Source organism: Neopelma chrysocephalum, unplaced genomic scaffold (assembly GCF_003984885.1).
Source record: "Neopelma chrysocephalum unplaced genomic scaffold, ASM398488v2 Primary Assembly neopelma1_23, whole genome shotgun sequence".
NCBI lineage: Eukaryota > Metazoa > Chordata > Aves > Passeriformes > Pipridae > Neopelma > Neopelma chrysocephalum.
This window is the reverse complement of record NW_020897691.1, coordinates 1357342-1375533: the sequence shown is the minus strand read 5'-3', so window position 1 is coordinate 1375533 and position 18192 is coordinate 1357342. Positions and strand designations below refer to the sequence as shown.

The 18192-nt window shown below is 41.1% G+C and overlaps 1 protein-coding gene across 5 annotated transcripts in view; it reads left to right on the top strand.

The window, feature by feature from the left end:
* Positions 1–17275, top strand: part of SDCCAG8 (serologically defined colon cancer antigen 8) — a 108028-nt gene extending 90753 nt beyond the window's left edge. For 3 of the 5 annotated variants that reach the window (XM_027683951.1, XM_027683931.1, XM_027683944.1), the window contains 3 exons: positions 10424–10550; positions 12617–12699; positions 16934–17275. In XM_027683951.1, coding sequence (XP_027539752.1) covers positions 10424–10550; positions 12617–12667 — 178 coding nt within the window. In that variant the 3' untranslated portion in view covers positions 12668–12699; positions 16934–17275. Of the gene's footprint in view, positions 1–10423; positions 10551–12616; positions 12700–14597; positions 14713–16933 lie in introns of those variants that run through there. The other 2 variants (XR_003534307.1, XM_027683970.1) reach the window with 2 other exon arrangements.
* The last annotated feature ends 917 nt before the right edge of the window (positions 17276–18192 follow it).

Here is an 18192-nt window from a genome sequence, read left to right as displayed (position 1 = left end):
TATTGTCACATAGAACTCTAAATTCCTCTGTATGTCTCAATGAAATCAGGCCTCTTAGAAGACCTATAAATGCAGGTTTCTCTCCTTGATACCATTTGTTTCAAAGGAAATTAAAAATCTGATGTTGCAGTACAGAAGTTTAATAAAATTAGGTTTATTTTATTTGAAGAGATTTTAAGTACATTATGATCTCAATATCATGATTTTTATGTAAGGAGATAACATGAGGGATGCCCAAACATTCATTTGTAGGTAAATACTTGCTGAGCAGGTACTGTTATGGTTTCAGAGACATTAGAGACAAACCACTAACTGCAGAAGCATCTTCCTACTGAGGATCTTTGCTGAAAAAGAAAACTAGGACACTATCTTAAACTGAGACAAATACTACTCTAACATAGCCTAGATCCACAGTAATTTAAAAGTACAATTACTGCTCTTATTTTCACTTTAAGGTTTTTCAAACTCTCCAGAAGGCTCCTTATCTGGAGCTTAGGAAACAGCAGTCCTCAGCTTAATCTGCAGTTTAGTTACAGCAGTGCCCACTTTTTCCTAAGCTGCCTGCATGCCCCCTGCTCAAGCCTACATATGTTGCTCAACACTGATCAAAAGTAGCGTCCCTTGGGAGGGAGGCTTGGGTTCGTTTTGTCGGCCTGTTCATTACCTTGTCTCAGCCAAGGCTGAGCCAGGTGTGAGGTGGACAGTTGTCCACCACGAGTGGTGCCAAGACCACCAGCATGAATCTGGAAGGCTCTTGTGATGGCTGCTGAGGTGTAGTTGAGTTGGACCAGTGAGCCCCAGTGGGGACCTTGGGCTCTCTTGGGGCACCTGCTGAGCTTTCACAGCCTTTCAGAAGCCCAGGCTGCTTTCTGAGCCGTGTTAGTGTGCAAGTTCGCCAACATGGTGGTGCATATTAGCAAAAAGTGTGCATTTCATTCAGAAATGTGCATTTCTCTGGGTAGGTTTTCCAGGTAGGAATTTTGAGTAATGATGTATTTGTGCTGTGGCAGCAGTATCAGTGGTGGTTACCAAGTCTACAGAAACAAGTAATTGCCTAATAGTAGTAGATGGATCTCTTGCTTCTCATTTTGCATATATGTTCATCTTCCATATCCCTACTTAGAAGAACAAAACTCATGGTTGTATTTTTTAACAAAGAGACACAGCTTTGTTTTCTTAATTTACTACTAGTGATTTAAGGCACTTAATTTTCATTTATGTAAGTGAGAATGTTCAGCTTCCAAAAGTGTAACAAGGCTTCTAAGCCTTCCTGTTGAAATGTCTGTTTCATAAAACTGTTACCATTGCTTACCACTGAAAGATGAGAACATGGGGAAGTAGTATGAGAAAAGCATACTTTACCTAACCAAACTAAGCAAGACCTTTTAATATATTCTTCTCTTATAGTTACATTGAAAATGTGTCAAGAAAGTTATTAACATTTATTTCAAGTTATAGCAAAGAAAAGACTGATAGTTTTGCTGGAATTTTTTCCCATATTTAACATGCGGTGGCAACAGAAGAGTGTGCTTGCATGTGCACAGTTATGGACAGAATGAATCCTTCTGCTGGAAGGTGCGGGTAGTCTTACCACGTTGAGATGTCTGTGCAGAGTCCAGTAAGTGCTTACTGATGTGCCAAACTGACATGGGAGAGCCAGGCTAGAGCCACCTTTGTGCTTGTTTTGTGTGGTACTCCTGGCAGCACTGTGCTGCTATTGCAGGGACACTAGAGCTGCTATTCTCATCTGCAAGCTATGCTGCTGTCACCAGAAAGGCATAAGCGACTTTTCACACTGGCTGTGATCTGGGTGTATTGATACTCATCTCCAAACTGCCTGGTTGCAGTCAGATTCCTTATTGTGGAGGGGTTAATGGTTTTTCTGAAGATAACTGTAATGATATTTGCCTCTAAAGCAGCAATAAAATTCCTCTATTTCATAGCAATGATGAAGTTCACCTTGCAGTAAATTTAGAGCGCAGTTAGACTAATACACCTATACATTATGATATAGCCACTCTCTTACGGAGAGTGTAATACTGTCTATAATGTACTAATACATTTTTAAGGTGTATTTTCTGTGAAATGCTTCCCTTCAGTGCTGCTAAGCAATTGCAGGTTTCAACTTCACATGCAGTTTCCTATTCATAATATAGCCCAAAACAAAACACTCAATGGACTCCGTAATCACAAGAGCTGAGCTCCATGAAGGTAGGCTGGCAATACTGCTCAGATCCTCCATCTTTTCTCATTTTTCTAAAAAACTTCTGGTTTCTCAGGATGAAACTTATTTCCCCTCAGCCCTTCTCAATGCAAAAATATCTCATCATCTCCCCTATGTTTGCTCTACCACATTACATCCCCCCCGCTCCTGTTTCCTTGATACTGTGACTCCCTTCAGCCTCCGCAAAACTGGTTTGTGAGTGTACTGGGGAATGTGGGGAGACTGGGGCTGGTCCCAAGTGGGTACAGCCCTGGTCCAAAGTGCTGTGTTGCGTGACAGCAGCAGCTCCCTGTGAGGTGGGAGCTTGCTTGGCCAACCAGTGCAAACAGAGGCTGAAGTCTGTTCAGGTCCCTTGGGTATATCTGTGCATATCTGAGCCCAGATCTCTCTTACCTCTCACGCACATCCTTAGCTCCTCTGCCCACCTTAACCTCTCTCCCAGCTATTTCTCTAGATCCTTACTCAGTATGTATCCCCTATTCTTCTTTTTGTTTCCTAGGCAGAGTGAGTTTGGAAAAAGAACTGTATTTGTAGGGGAGTAGGCCAAACCTGGGGTAAGTTCACAAATGGAAGCAATCTGCTCTGTGTGGAGAGAGCAATGGGCCTTGTATGTAAAACGTCTATCTGAATATGCTGCACAGAAAAATTATGTCTGTCATCAATATAAAGTCATATTCCTCCTTTTCTATGTCACAAACATAAAACTATACTCCATACAAATCTTACAACTATCATTAGTTTGATTGTAATTTATGCAAACCACAATAACCATGTGTGAACCCTGAAAAATAAGCAAATGTGTGTCGCCTGCCAGAGCTTATAGGCAAAATCATTTGTTTGAAATGAACTGGAAAGAGGGGCATATTTGTACCTCTAGTGTGGAAAATAAGGGTAAGGGGGTTTAAGCAAAGCAGCTAATGAGTGACGCCTACATAGATATTTAACACTGATATTTTTAGAGCTTATTTTTGTAATGGTCAATTTATACAGTACAGCAGCCTTGGGTCTTATGCTGAAGAATAGTTTTGAAGGACTATGTTAGATAGATCTTAAACTGGGAAGAATCCCTTGTAGATAACCAAATGAGAAGAACTGTATCCAGCACTACTGACCTCTTGTATGCAAGGTCACTAGTGAGAAACATTTTACCTTTCAAACACAGGTACTAATGGCTAGATACATAAACAGAAGCTGTATGCTCTGTACCTCAGTGCCTGCAGTCCCTGGTGGTTGCAGCCAGGATCTGGGCTCAGTGAGGACAGCAGGACTGAACTCAAAGCTGTTCTGTTAGCCTGCAATTGGGACTGTCAGAACAACTGAAGCAGTTGTAGCTCAGCTGCACTACCCTTTCTAGCAGTAGTTTTTTTTAATTAAGACAATATCTGACAAAGTAAATTAACAGAAGCTGATGCTTTTAGCAGGTTTTTTGCTTCAAATGCCTGATGTCAGCTTGGGCCACATGTACATTCTGCACATGCCATGGGATAGAAAAAGTGAAGACTTCTTTTTCAATTCTCTGTTGCCTGCCCAAACACCACATGTACTGTCTGTTACATGTCGCTTCTGATGAGGTTCATGCTGGGAATTTCTTTTTAAAGGCAAAGTGTTTGTGAAGGAAAGAGTTCAGATTGGGTGGATTGCATTAAAAATTCTCAGTGTCTCTGACTCAAATGCAGTGATTGCTTTATGTGGACACCAATGAGCAGTTTGTAAAGGTTCAAGTTTGTCTGTTAATAAAAGAAATAAGAGGAATCAGAGTAAGCAGTGAGGAAAATGAAGCATACATTTATAAAAAGTAAACCAGCCACAAAAATTGTTGCAACTAGTAAGACAAACACAAGAAAAATTATTTTAGTAATACAAATATGTATAATATATCTTATAAACATGAGGAGGCCACTTTTGAAACCTTAATATGATGTGTCTGTTACCATTATCAAGACTCTGTTTCCTGATTGAGAAATGCGCAAAATCTGTTCTGTCTGGCACATAAAATCAAAGAGGTGAACATCTTTAAAAAAAAAAAAAAAAATAGAGTCTGACTGTAAGATTCAATACATTTCTATAACATTGTCTGCTTCAACCCCTTCCCCCCTCCTTTTTTTTTTCCTAAGGTATTTTACAGCATTCTAAATTAATAGTCTGAATGATTTGGAGAATTGTTTTACTTAATACTTATCAACTAAAGGCAGAAAATAGTAACCAGAATTACTTTTTCTCCAGAGCAAACCTGATCCAGAGTTCATATTCCTATCACAGATCTTACTATTTTGTATTCCTTTAAAGGAGGAAAAGCCTCATCTTCAGCCAAGGGATTCAGACACAAACAGACATCGGTGAAGCTTTCACCCATATCTCTTCCAGCCTGCCATCCATTCTCTTTCACTGTTTCTTTCCTGTCAAAACCCAGGAGGTCTAAAAGTGGCCATCACAGCAGCTAAGCCCAGCTGCTACACCCCCCTACTAAAGAGCAGGCTGCTAACATTCTCTCTTCAGCATGTTAGACATAAGCTATTAGAAGCCCAGGAATAGATCCAGGCTCAGGTTTCCTATGTGATCTATTTGTTTAACCTGTTGGGCCAGCTGAGAAAGAGAAGATACATTCTATTAGTCAGTGATGACACCTGAAACAAAGGGGAAGCTACTGTTCTATGTAAACTTTTAATTAAACCCTATTTATAATCATTGTTGTGGCATGCAAAGATTGTTATCTTATTGAAGATGATATACTATAGACTCTTAATGTGGAAAAATTGAGAGTGCCTTTAGTAAAAGGAAATTTAGACATTACCCAATAGATATTAAAAAAAAAAGAAAAGGTTGAGTTATACAAAGCCACCTAGGTCGAGGGGTTCATGGTGAAATGTGGACATTTTCTTCTTAGATGTCTGATTCCAAACTGTGCAAGGGATATTAACTTCCAGTTATCATCTGTTAACATAAGTTGGATGAGTTTGTTCTGCCTGTAGCATGGGCAAGTGCTTACCTTACTAAGCTAGAAGTGATATAGATCTTCTCCGCCTGAACAAATTAGTGTCTTGGCCATTTATGTGGCAACAGAATTCTAATAGAAATTCCAGAGGGTGGGGAATTCCACAGAAACTTTTAATATGCCCTGATCTGTCTACTTGCATCCTGTTAGAAGTCAGGACTTCCAGTGTGACAGAAACAAGGAGGCTTATTCACTACCCTTAGTTTCTACTCACTTATGGCGTGGCTTTTTGGTCTCTGTGTTTTTTCTCTTATGCTTTTTTTAGTTCATTAACATGAGAAAGGTGGATCATAGTGTTTTGCTTTTGAAAGTAGATGAGAGAACAGAGCTGAGTTAATTGTGTAGATGTTTAAATTCTGAGAGTATCTGGGGACTTCTCTGAGATGCTTATCTCTTAAAGTTGTCTCAAGGCCTTGATATATGGGTCAAGATATAAAGTAAATAGTAATTTAGGACACTAGTGAAACTTTGGGGTTCAATTTGCTATTTGTTGGCATTTCTAAAATTATAGACTCTAATTTTCCTGCCTCAAAATTTACTGTGTGATTTTGCTGATGCTGTAAGCCACACTGAAGATGCAGGTTGCTCATATGAGAACTAATTTTACTATTGGTTTCAGTGACCTAATTGTCCACAGAGCTGATTCAAGATACAAAGAGGCAGTGAACATAAATTTTTCTGCCTTGAAGAAAATGACAACATTACTTCTGCTATGAAAAGGGAAGACAGAAAAGTAGCAGAATTGAGGTGGAATCATAGAATCAGATGGGTTGGAAGGGACCTCTGAGGTCATCAAGTCCAACCCTTGATCCACTGCCACCGTGGTTACTAGACCATGGCACTAAGTGCCATATCCAGTCTCATCTTAAAAACCTCCAGAGACGGAGAATCCACCACTTCCCTGGGCAGCCCATTCCAGTGCCTGATTACCCTCTCTGTAAAGACTTTCTTCCTAATATCTAACCTAAACCTCCCCTGGCAGAGCTTAAGACCATGGAAAGCAGAGGGGACCCATGCTGCCAACCCTGCAAGAGGAGTGGGGAGTGACAGCAGCTGGGGCACACCACAAGCACCAGCCATACACCTTAACTCTTTGCATGGCAGCAAGTCTGGATTTCCAAGGTCATCATAGACAAAGCAAAGCCTGATCATTGCTTTGTATGTAGCAGGATATGACATTAGGCAGTGCCTGCTCTATCTGTGTCAGGAACTAAGTGTGATCATCAGAGTTTGTATTTAAGGATGTGTGATGCTGCTTATTATAAGGCAGTGCTGAAGTTCTTTGTGATTTCATTAGGCTTGCCAAAAATTGTGGTTTAGACTGAAACTGTTTACCAGGACTGTGGTGGATAATTGCCTGAGGAGGAGATGAGCAAGGCTGGGCAGGGGAACAGCAGTGGAGCTGGGAGCCAGGGTGGGAAGGAGTTGCATAGAAAGCCTTTGTTTCTGGCGTTTTCTAACTCTTGACTACTTGAGTATACAAATTTAATATCCTTTAATGGGTTGTAGTACAACTATCTGTTAAGTACCAAAACTTAAACACTTCCTATCGTGTGCTATTAGATTTGTACAATGTTCTGAAAAAAAATTATAAAAGCAGGTAGAGGTTTGCTGATAGAAAGTTTGCTGGGGTTAGCTTTCTTTTCTAATTGACTTGCTCCCTCCTTTTGTAACAAACTTGTTCTTAAACCTGCATGTGCTTTTCGAACTCACAGTATGTTAAAAATATTTGAGATTCGCAAATGTCTGATTACAAAATGTGGCACTGCCTTCACCTTGGGGCACAGCCCCCTTCAGTTGCATCCCTGCAGCATGGCAGAGGTCTGCAACATGGCCCTTGGTTTTCCCACTCAGAACCAGAAGCCACCTCTGATCACTGTATCTACCTACAGGCAAACAAGCAATGCAGGAGCAACCTTAGAAACTCATAGCTTGATACTCTTGCCCTGACAAGGGAAATGCTTTTTAAAGGCAGTTTTCTGCACAGTAACATATTCTCATGGTGTTGAGTTCTCGTAATTTTGGGGGGCAGCAGGAGCAACGCTCTGGCATCCCCTTGCCCACAGAGGTTTAGCCCCTGTGGGTGGCCAGTGCCCCAGACCTTGCCATGAGGTGCCCAACAGCCACGGCACCCACTGTTCAGGTGATGGGCTGGGCTGTGTTACCGTGGCAACTGGCAGATGAGGGGCTTCGGCAGGGTCAGCAGGGAGGCAGCCGCAGCAGTGTGCCGGCCGAGCTGCTCAACAACAGCCCTTTCAGCTCTGACAGCTCCACTTGGGCTGGCCAGGAGTAGTTATCAGATTACTTGTATTAAAACCTAATTAAGATGTGTGCCAGTAAATGCAGCATGATTATTGGATTTAGTGATTTAGCTGCTGCAGGTTGCTGCAATCCAATCACGCCATTTCAGCAAATCCAGCTCCATGGAGTAAAGTGAAAACGTTTTACATCAGTAACCTGACTATGCTGAAAAAGTAAATAACCTTTTAATGCCTCTACTATGTCAAGGACTGACTGATCCCCATTGCAGGGTGAATAGGCACTGTCCACAGATCCTTGCATATTCATTTCTTTCAAATCAACATTAAAACCTAGAGGAAGGCTGACAGGTTGTATCAGCTTTTTCCTTCATTGCTGATTGCCTACAGATTAATGGACCTTAGTCCCCCAGGGCAGGGAGCTTGCAGCCAGAGTCTTGTGGGTGCCCCTGGTTTAGCAATGTGTCCTTAAAGAAAAGAAGGAAGCTTTTATCTGTAGATAAGATAAGGGGATGGCTGAAGTGTAACATCGTGGATGCTAGTACAGCTTTGTGTTGTTGGTTGCAATGGAAATTTATTCTGCTGGTAGAATTCACCTTGGTGCCAAAGCTGTGCTTTGTGTTGGATGTTTCACCTAGTTTCTGCAGGGTCTTGCAGTGATTGTCTAGCCACAGCTGTCAAAATATAAAAAAATCCTATCTGTCCCTTTTCACTTCATTTCTTGATAGGCTTGTATAGTCTTGTCTCAGATCCAAATTTTACTGCTGTGTGAAGTGAGAGATGTCTTCTTCAGATTGTAGCTGCACAAAGAAGTAAGGTAGCTTGTAGCCATACTAACATAAAGCTGCATACAAGCTCTGAGAATACTGAGAATCAGATTAAAACATTTACCTTGAAGCATTCATTGCAGCTTGTGATGCCTCAGTTGTGTTCTCCTTCTGTGGAACCACTTGTCTCATGAAACTGTCTCTTTCTTGCCTCCATATAAAAGTAAGAACTTTGGTTTAAAGTGGCTAGTGGGAAATTATTTGAACTATTATTTGAATTATTATTTCTACTAAATGGAAGTTTACTCCTTAGTGCCAGGCTGTCCTGTAGGAGTCCAAACATAACATGGTTCAAGAGCTACATGTCTTCATCTTGTTTCTTGAAGTAAAATGACTGAGTGTGGAGTCAGTCCCTGTCCATCAACACTCCCAGGCCAAGGGAGAGCAGCCGCATGCCATCCCAACTGGACAGATCTTGCCACTTTGGTGGAAAAATGATCTCTTTTAGAGCGGAGGGCAAGGACGCAGTGGTTACTCATGCTCAGGACACAGTACATGGTTGCGTGATAGGTGGTGTTGCCAAAGTGAGCGTGGCGACCGTGCAACCTCCCTCACTTGTATTAGCAAAATGTGCAGAAGGTTCTGTCACCCAGTTGTAAAAATGATGGCAGGCATCGATGTGCATTTGTAACATATGGGAAGTACAGTGAATGTGGGTGGAGCTGTTCATTTCTCATCTTGAATCATTTACAAGATCAGCAGGCAGGCCAGATACAATGCATATGGGAATGTGTGGCTGTGCTGCACATGTCACACATAATAGCAGATACTGTGAGAGGGCCCAGAGCCTGTCCTCAGGAGCTAAATGCACCAGAGCAGGCTGGGAGTCCCAGTGTGTGGACCAAGGGCCAGCTTGGCAGCAATTTTAGGAGAGCAGACTGGCAGACAGAATTTGGGAATTCACAGATCCAGATCTGCACTGACTAGAACTGCTCCCTTTTCATCCATCATGGCCCAGAATTGTAGATTGGAATGTTATTAAACCTGTACTCAAGCACTGGAGATACAGATGATAAAAGTTCTGGCCTGCTAGTCAAACCCAGCTCAGTGCCTGTGTCATCTTTCTCCCTCTGCTCAAGGGGACAGTTTAAATGTAACACAGTATGTGGTGAAGTTACAAACAGAAAAGTGTAACTGAGTAGTATTGCCCTAATTAAAGACTTTTTGTTTACAGTAGTTTATCCCAATCACCCCTTCCATGATTTGAAAGGACACAGAGCTTCACAATAGTGTGTGCTATGGCTTGTGTCCAGTAATACTTGTGAAATTTGCACGGGCTACCTGTGATTATCTAGTAAAAAATGTTTAGATGTAGAATTTACATGAGTGGAAATTAATTCTCCCTGGGTGCCAGGAGTAATAAGCAGTCACTGCAGACATAATAAGTGATACCGATTTTTGTGATTAAAGAAGTAAATGTGTGCTTGTCCTGTCTTACAGCAGCATTGTCCCATCTTAGGCACTTATTTTCCCACTGTAAGCAGAAGGCCTCTGCATGCTTTTTCTGATACTGCCAGCTTGTTCCCTCTGTTTTGCAGCCCCTGATGAGGAGGACCTTTGGAGTAATAGACTCTTTACATCTTTCCCCAGGAATGCCTGTTACACTAATAAAAGATCTATGCTGATGTGCTTAATTAACACTATGCTTACTTGAAATAAACGTATTCTGTAATGAGTTTTGGACATTAACCAGCAAAGAGCAGTAGACAGAAAACATAAGTTTTTGTCACTTCAGGTCCAGTTTGTCAGGGAGTTTGGGTATTTGGATTTATGATCTGGGCTACTGTGTGTGTTTCAGGAAGACAGTTGTTGAAGCAACTACAGAGTGTGTAGCTTGCTTAGCTACGGGTGTCAAGATGCAATCCTGCAGTCTTGCAGCAAATTTGCTGTCGTGTCCTCATAAGGCTTCTAAGTTAAAAGAGCAAACCTTTAAAAGTGCTTGTTTAAAGTGTGAAAATACACTGAATGCCCATTACTCCTAGGAGTAATACTTCAGTCTCAGCCCAACCACCAGCCTGGACTCTGGCCTCTGGGAGCTGCACCCGCCAGTGCAAACATCAAAGCTTCTACTGTGAACTCCAACTTCAGATGCTCTGCAACCCTTTTATCTATTTTTTTCCAGGTTACAGCAGCTTGACAAGCACTGTCAGGCCACTGCCCAGCAGTTAGTGGAGCTGCTCAACAAACAGAATCAGCTCTTCAAAGAGAAGCAGCTGCTTACAGAAGAGGTGCAGTTTCTGCGAACACAGGTACTGTGCCAGAAGAAAAGCAAGTCTGAGGGGAATATTCTGCAGCTTTAGCAGAGAGATCTGCCAGCAGTGTCATTTCAGCTGCTGGATTTTGTTGCTGTCACTTTTAAATACAGCATTACCTTATAAAAAAAAATAAAGTAAAAACTCATGCAACTGGAAAGAGACTGGTAGCTGAACCTGAGTCTCACTTAAACCTAAACTAAATGAAGAAAATGTTTTGAAGTGACAATAAAAACACAGAAGTTATTCTCAGTGACAGTTCCTAGCCTTCTTATCTGAAGATTTTGTGTTCCTTTTTCAGAGAAAAGGGAAACCTGATCTTTACCAGCATTAATGTTTAAACAGTAACTTGATGTTGATAATTTCTTTGAGTTTTTTGCTGCCATTTGTCAGACTTAAGTCCCCCTTATCACTTTGTAATTTTCTTTTCTCCTTATTTTTAAAAGTCATTTATTTTTCCTGCTGCTCCATGACTGTTCTTGGTGAGATTTTTGGGACTGTCATATGCAGGGCCAGGAGTTGGACTTTGATGATCCTAGTGGGTCCCTTCCAACTTGGGATATTTTATGATTCACTCACTTAAATGTAAGATGGTAATGTCTAATCAGTCTTGCCTTAGCACTAATCACTGCACTGCTTCTCTGGCAGGACTGATTCCTGCTTCCAGTGGTCCGTAGGAAGCTATGGCTACTTAGGGGCTGCTCTTGCTTTCTTTGTTTTGGTCACTATTCTTCAGTCAGTCAGTGCTTTGGGAATAAGGGAGAGGGCTGCAGGGTTGGGCTTTTTCTTTGGCTTTCTTTTACTTTTTTTCCGAAAAAGGAGAACTAACAAGCACAGGATGAGGTTTTCACTAAACTAGCAGATAATGGAACTCTTGCTTTGTGGCTGATGAGTAAATGCACTAATTCAGCAATATCACAGTGCTTCCTAACTTGCAAACTAATGATAGTGAGTTTGCCCAGGATAACTGGAGGTTACTGTTACTGAGGTAACAAAGGACATTCAATGTAGGAAATTTAGTCTAGTGGCACACCGAGCAGTAAACAGAACATGAATCATCTTAGAACTTTAAAATATTTAAATCACGCTATTTTTTGTAGACTTTTTACCTGTAGAATTCAGTAAATGTTTAACCTAGGAAATACAATCTGTACTTTGTTAAGCCTCTAATCATGTCCGTGTGTTCAGTTTTACAGGACTTCCTGTTGTAGTAGACAAACTCAGTGGCTCATGATAGTGTAAGGTTATCAGCATGTAGGAACTACTGGCAAATTTTAGGGCAACCATAGTGTTCTGTCTATAAGACAGGTTAAGAAGGTGGTTCAGAAAAGAAATTACGATTTCTGTTTTATGGAAAGCACTATTAGTAATATGAACAGCCTTTACATGGTCCACAGGGATTTTGTTATTGATATTCTGTTTTTTCTGGAAGTGAGTGTACTTTTATGAAGTTGGGCAGAAGTACAAAAATCATACAAAAGAGGAAAAAATCATTCAGATATTATGCTGCTATCAAGACTTGACTGGCAAAAGCTGCCTTCTTTATGTTCATTACAAGTTAATTGTGCTCCAGAGGATACTTTTTAAGTTGAGAACATTCAGAAGAATGATAAAAAAATTATTAAAAATGAGCCCTAAAAATCTATTTGCAGCTATTTAAAGTAGTGGTGGTTCTCTGGGAACTGGAATTCAGCCCAAGAGAGCTGCCTGGAATATCAAACAATTGTTTTAAGAAAACTAAAGGATAGTTCACCATAAATGGAAGCTCTTAACTACAGAAAGATGCATGTAGTTAGTATAGAAATAAATATTAAAATCAAACAATTACAGATTCAGTGTTGATCAAAGGTGAAAGTGACCTCATATTCCACATTTTACTGTATTGTCCAACAGCTTTCCTTTATAATCAATTAATTTTTTTTTTTTTTTTTTTTTGGTGGGGGGGAAGGTAAAAGAAACCAATCATTACCTAATCTTTTAAAGATTACATAAAATACATTAACCTAACTGTGCTGTTGTATCTTGGAACATAAGCCACCAGTAACTTAAGTTGTATATTTCAGGAAAAAAAACGGGATGCAGATCTCAAACAGGACACAGATGGAATCAAGTAAAAACCTGGATGGATGAAAAGAAATGAGCAGAAGTAGGTATTTTTTTTCTATATTCTATATATGGGGTGGGAAGGAGAGGAAAGGAGGACTAAAACTATTTGCAGATGTGAGTTGAATCTGGCGAACACTTCAAGACAAAAGGAAAAAGGAAGTGTTTGAAACATTTTTGGGTTTGAAATTCTTGGAGCTTTTTGTGCTTTGGTGGTTTGTTTTGTTTTTTTAGCACTTAAAAATTTAAGGACAAGCCCTCTACAGCAAAGACAGGTTTACCTAACAGAATTAAAAAAAAATCTTAAAGATTTGAGCAATTAAAGATTGAAGGGCAAGAGAGACATACAACTCTTAGAAAGGTGGGAACTTCTAGAAGATCTCAGATTTTACTATAGGTACTTTTTGATCTGGATAGTCACTGGGTATTTGTCTTTTGATTTGGAATTGGTTAGTTTTGTTGCTTCCAGTATTTTCCTTCTGAGAAAGCTTGAATCACCTCTTTCTTCAGAAAGGCTACAATTTGTTTTGTAATAAATCATAACAATTAGTGTCACATAGAAAGAAACATTATCTAAATAATTGTATTTGCAGCAGTGCTGTCTGAGTCACAGTACTGCAATATAGTTCCTACTGCTTTGTAAGAGTTACTTAATTTAAAAGCCCCAAAATTTAAAATTGGATCATTTATTTGAATCTAGCTAACCTACAGGAAAGAAAAAAAAATCAATGAACACTGACAAACCCTGAGCCTTGACAGGATTTGTTTTCAGAAGTTGGGTTACTTCCACTGTAATTTTTATTTCTAGTGTTAGTGTTTGCTGTATGAGAGGAAAGACAGACAAACAGAAAGAAAGAAAAGAATGTCTTTAAATCCAGCTACATTTTGGTGTGTTGAGAGTCTGTTTTTCATGGAAAATTCATTTGACATTGTGAGGGAAATGCTGGGTTTTCAAGTGATTGAAAAAAGTCATCATAAAAGAAGTACCTGATCCTGCTACAATACTGCATTCCCTTACAGGCCACATGAGCTAAAAGGCTTTTAGAATCCTTGTTGAAGGAGTAACCAGCTTTTGAAAACATATTTCTCATTCTCAACAGGGAATTACATACTTTTAAGACAATGATATTAAATCTCCTATTACTGAAAGAAGCTCAGTGTTATTTCAGAATAACCACCTACCTATGACATGATGAAGATGCTCACATTGTGATTTTCATTTTCACAGAGTCAAAAAGGACTAGTGTGATAATGTGGCCTGATCTTACAGCATGGGCTCTGTATCAGGCCACTACACTAATATCTACTAGGTGGCACTAATACTGTATAATGGGAGACAGCATAACATATTCCAGACCATGTAAAGGTAGTCAAAAGTTTAATTTGGGATTTACACCTCTCATTTTGAATATTTTCAGAAGACTCCAGTTCAGAATTTCTGCCTTTGAAAGTCTCTTGTGCATTGGAACTCACCCCTCAAGGCAGGAGGATAACAGATACTTAGCTCCCCTCGTACATAGGTACTAAATACAGAAGACTAAATAAATGTGCATAGTAGAGCAAACAAATATCTAAACTGAGATTGCTGGAAACCTCAGCACCGCCCACCAGGTATGTTTGTGAAAGCTGGGATGCCTCTCACTTGCAGGATGTGCCTTGGTGTCTATCAGTTTGACAGAAATCAGTGTTTGTCCCAGTGGACAATCCCCTCACAGACTGTGGCTGCCAGAAGGGGTTGCTGGCCAGCTGAGCCACTGAGAGCACAGACAGGTAGGATTTGGACCTTGAGAATTAACTCCAGCTAGCGCTGTCGTCTTGTGCTGCTGCTCTGCCTTCCCCCCAAAGATCTTCTGCAAGCCAGCCTCTCCCTGGCAGGAACCTGCACTATCCCTGCGCTCTCTGTGTGACCGAGCCACTGAACTCTCTCCTCCCTCATTACAGATGTCTCTTTCACAGCGAGCGTGTTTGTGAACAGACCACTTTTCTTCTAAAAGGAAGTTAAAATACACTCACCCGTCCCTATGTTCCCATCCTCACCCCAGTCGCTCAGCAGGAGGTACTGTCAGAATTACAGATGTTCTGGGGCAGTGGTTTTCTTTGCTTTTTTATGTCAGCAGGAATTTTCAATGAGGTCCCAAGTGCCCCGTTTGCTTGGTTTTTTCATTGTATGTTACAGAAGGGGAGCCTTGTGTCTAGCAAACAGGTAGCTCATCCATCGCCGATGTCAAAAGTGATTCAGGCTGATCCTTACACGGCCCTCAACTGTTCTTCAGGAGACCTGAAGACTGCTCAGCTTACTGGGGAAAGAGCTTTTGTTTTTAGTGTAGTCTTAATGCACAAAGATAGTGCCTCTGCTGGGTGTTTGTGCCAGTGACATTCCACAGGCAGGCGTTGGTGGTGGTGATTGTTGTGTGTTTTTTAAGGAGATAAAAATCTTCACCTCTGCTTGGATGGAGTTTTAGTCAGAGGTGATGCAAGTTAAACTACGATAGGAGGGAACAAAGATAGACCTCTGCTTGATGTCTGAGTGGCCTGACATGACACTTCAGGTATTCAGCTCTTCAGCGTTTGGGAATCTGCAGCTGTGGGAGGTCTGGTGTCTGGCTGCTGGGCCGCAGGCCAGGAGCTAAGCCTGGCCCTCCTGAGAGCTCCACCCTGGGTTTTACAGCCAAAGGAGGACTGAGGAACTGAAGCCACCTCTGCTTTCTAACCAAACAGGAAGCTAGTGGCTCCTCTCCCCTCAAAGTGTAGCTAACAGCAATAAATTAAATTATGTCTGTGGTTCCACTCCTACAGACTCTTCCAACTTGTACACCTAAGAATACCCAACCACCCAGTTAAAACAGATGCCAATGAGGTGAGAAGGTAATGTCCAGAGGAACCTGGAGAGGTCTGCTTGGTGAATACCAAAGTACTCTTGGGAGGAGGAGAAACTAAGACTGGAAAGGCTCTGCCCCTGACTATCCAGTAACCAATTTGTTTACCAATTACCTGGACATGAGAATGACAGTTGTGCCCATTTAGTTAGAGATGGCACACCTTAAATAACTGCTTTAGCACCGAGGCCCTTGTATAGTGGGGTGCTCCAAGACACTGCCAGTGTTTGCACTTGGTTGGCAGTTCAGGCCAGGCTGTAGTCAGGAGGAGATTTGCCCACTTCCTCCATCAAGCTGAGGTTCTGCATCTCACAAAGCATTAACACTGGGTAACTGTGGTGTGGAAAGACACCCACAAAATCATTTGCCAAGAGATTTCTGCAGAGTTGAGTGTTTGGGGTCTTTTATTGTCTTTTTAAGCTTCTGCCTGTACTCTTATGCTGGGGGTCACTGCAGCACAGAGAAGGTTTCCTCTTGTTGTCACTAACCAGGTACTGAGAGGGAATTTAAGCCCCAAGGCCTTCCACTGCCATAGTTCATTTTTCCTTGCACTGGCTGCAGACACAACTGTACCAGGTGGTGTTGGTGCATGTATTTTGGGGGGGGATACCATATTACTGATTTTAATTCTTTTAATTCTTTAATGAACTGCAGCTTCATAAATTCTTTTTTTAACTCAGCCTAACCAACCAGGGGGAAAAAAAAAAAACAAACCCTTTAGTCTTCTAATGCAAAACCAGCCAAAGTAGAAAGTTTATTTTTATTTCTGAGGTCATGTACATCTCTTAAATTCAATTTTAGAACTCCAGTGGCTTAATTCGAGGTAGCTCCCCCAGCTCCAATAGTTTGATGTCTCACTCAATTCAGTCAAGTGCTACCAAGGAAGCACAAACAATAGCTATGCAAGAGCTTCAAAACTGCAAATCAGCCTTCCCACCAGAGGTTTCCTACCAGCACCTAGGCAACAGCTTCCTGTTTTGCTACAGCTGCCCACACCAGACACACAGGGTACACTGCACAGAAAACACTCTCTGGCACAAACTCACCGCCTTCTTTCCTGGAAGGAAAAAGGGGCAGGATCTTAGACGTGCCCCAGAACAAGAGCTCAGTTATTTACTGCTAAACAGCAGCCACACTGAAAGCTCATGGAGATCCTATTTTTCAGAAATCAGATATCTCTTGTTCTTGCTACCTGTAAGACTTCTGAGCTTAGAAAGAGGTAAGGACAGCAGGCCCACAGGAAGCACAGGCTTTGAAACAGCACTTGTTTACTCTGCCTTACTGCAATCTTAACCAGTTCTGTATTTCTCTTCTAAGAACTCGCCTGCAGGCTGAAGTGACACAAATGAGAAACACAGGCACTGCCACACAGACTACCCATCTCTTCCTTTTATCTTTCAGGTCTGCTCTGCACCTGGCTGAAACTTGTCTGAGGCTCACCCAAAGACACCTCTGCAGAAAACAGCCACACTTGCTAGCTAATTTCAGCTGGTTTCTATTTGGTTTTAACTACAGAATCACAAATATTTTGAAGCCTTACCAGCCTATCAGACTTTCTAGGACAACAGCTGAGACTTTTCTGAAAAGACCAGGCTTGCAAGCCAGTTTTAACAGCTATTATGTGGTGTAGACTTTAATAATTTGTACAATTTTTATAAAATGTTTTTATCTATTTTCGTAATTGAACATACATGTCTATATTATTCACAGACTGAAATATCAATAAACCTAATAGGACTCTTAGGTTCTCATTTTGTCCTTCTGAATTCAAGGGAAAGCATGTGCAGGGGGAGGAGGGAGAAGGGGGCTGTTTGCAAGTTCTGCACAACCACGCTGCCTTCCTGTTTACAAACTCAGTACCAGAATCTACCTAGGAACTTTATTTTACAGGGTATTTGTCACTTTTATATAAAAAGTGAGAGTCCCAACAACTGCTTATTCATCAGAAAAGCATAAGAATGATTGAGAAATATTCCACATAATGTGGAAGAATTGCCATGGGTCTGGTTTCCCTTTAAAATGTTGCTGGATAAAGCCTTTAAGAGAAAGGAGCCCTTGGTTTGTACAGATGAGCCATTAAGCAACTGCCTGGCTCTCAACACTGAAAGTGGTGAAGCTGGACTTTTCCGCCTGCACATATTCAGCAGTCTCAGGGATGGGCAACACCTGAATTTGGCTTCAAATTTTTGAACTCAAAACACTCGGAGGCTTTTTTTCTGGTTAACTGCGCATTTGCATTATCCAAGGTTACTCTCCAAATACCACACTGTTTCAGAAAGAATTTATCTGAATCTTTTGCTATCTAGTGTAGAATAAGCTATGCACACAAGAAAAAAGTTTCTACATCTATTACCTTCAGTGTAGTTGCAGAATTGCACTAGCAAAGGGGGAAAAAAAGGGCAAAGACAGTTCCCCAGTGATAAAGCTACTCCAGCCGGCACATAAAATGTAACAAAAATAAGAGTAACAGCACATGCATAAGTTACCATTGGCTGTGGAACACAATCTTTCCTTCCCTTGTATTTTAAGAATTATTAGTGGTACAGCCTTAACATCAAAGGGATTTTTTCCTCCCTATTTCAATTTCCTGCCATATTTAACTGCCAAACACATCTGATCGCCTCCCTGAACTGCTTCACAGATATGACACCAAGCACACC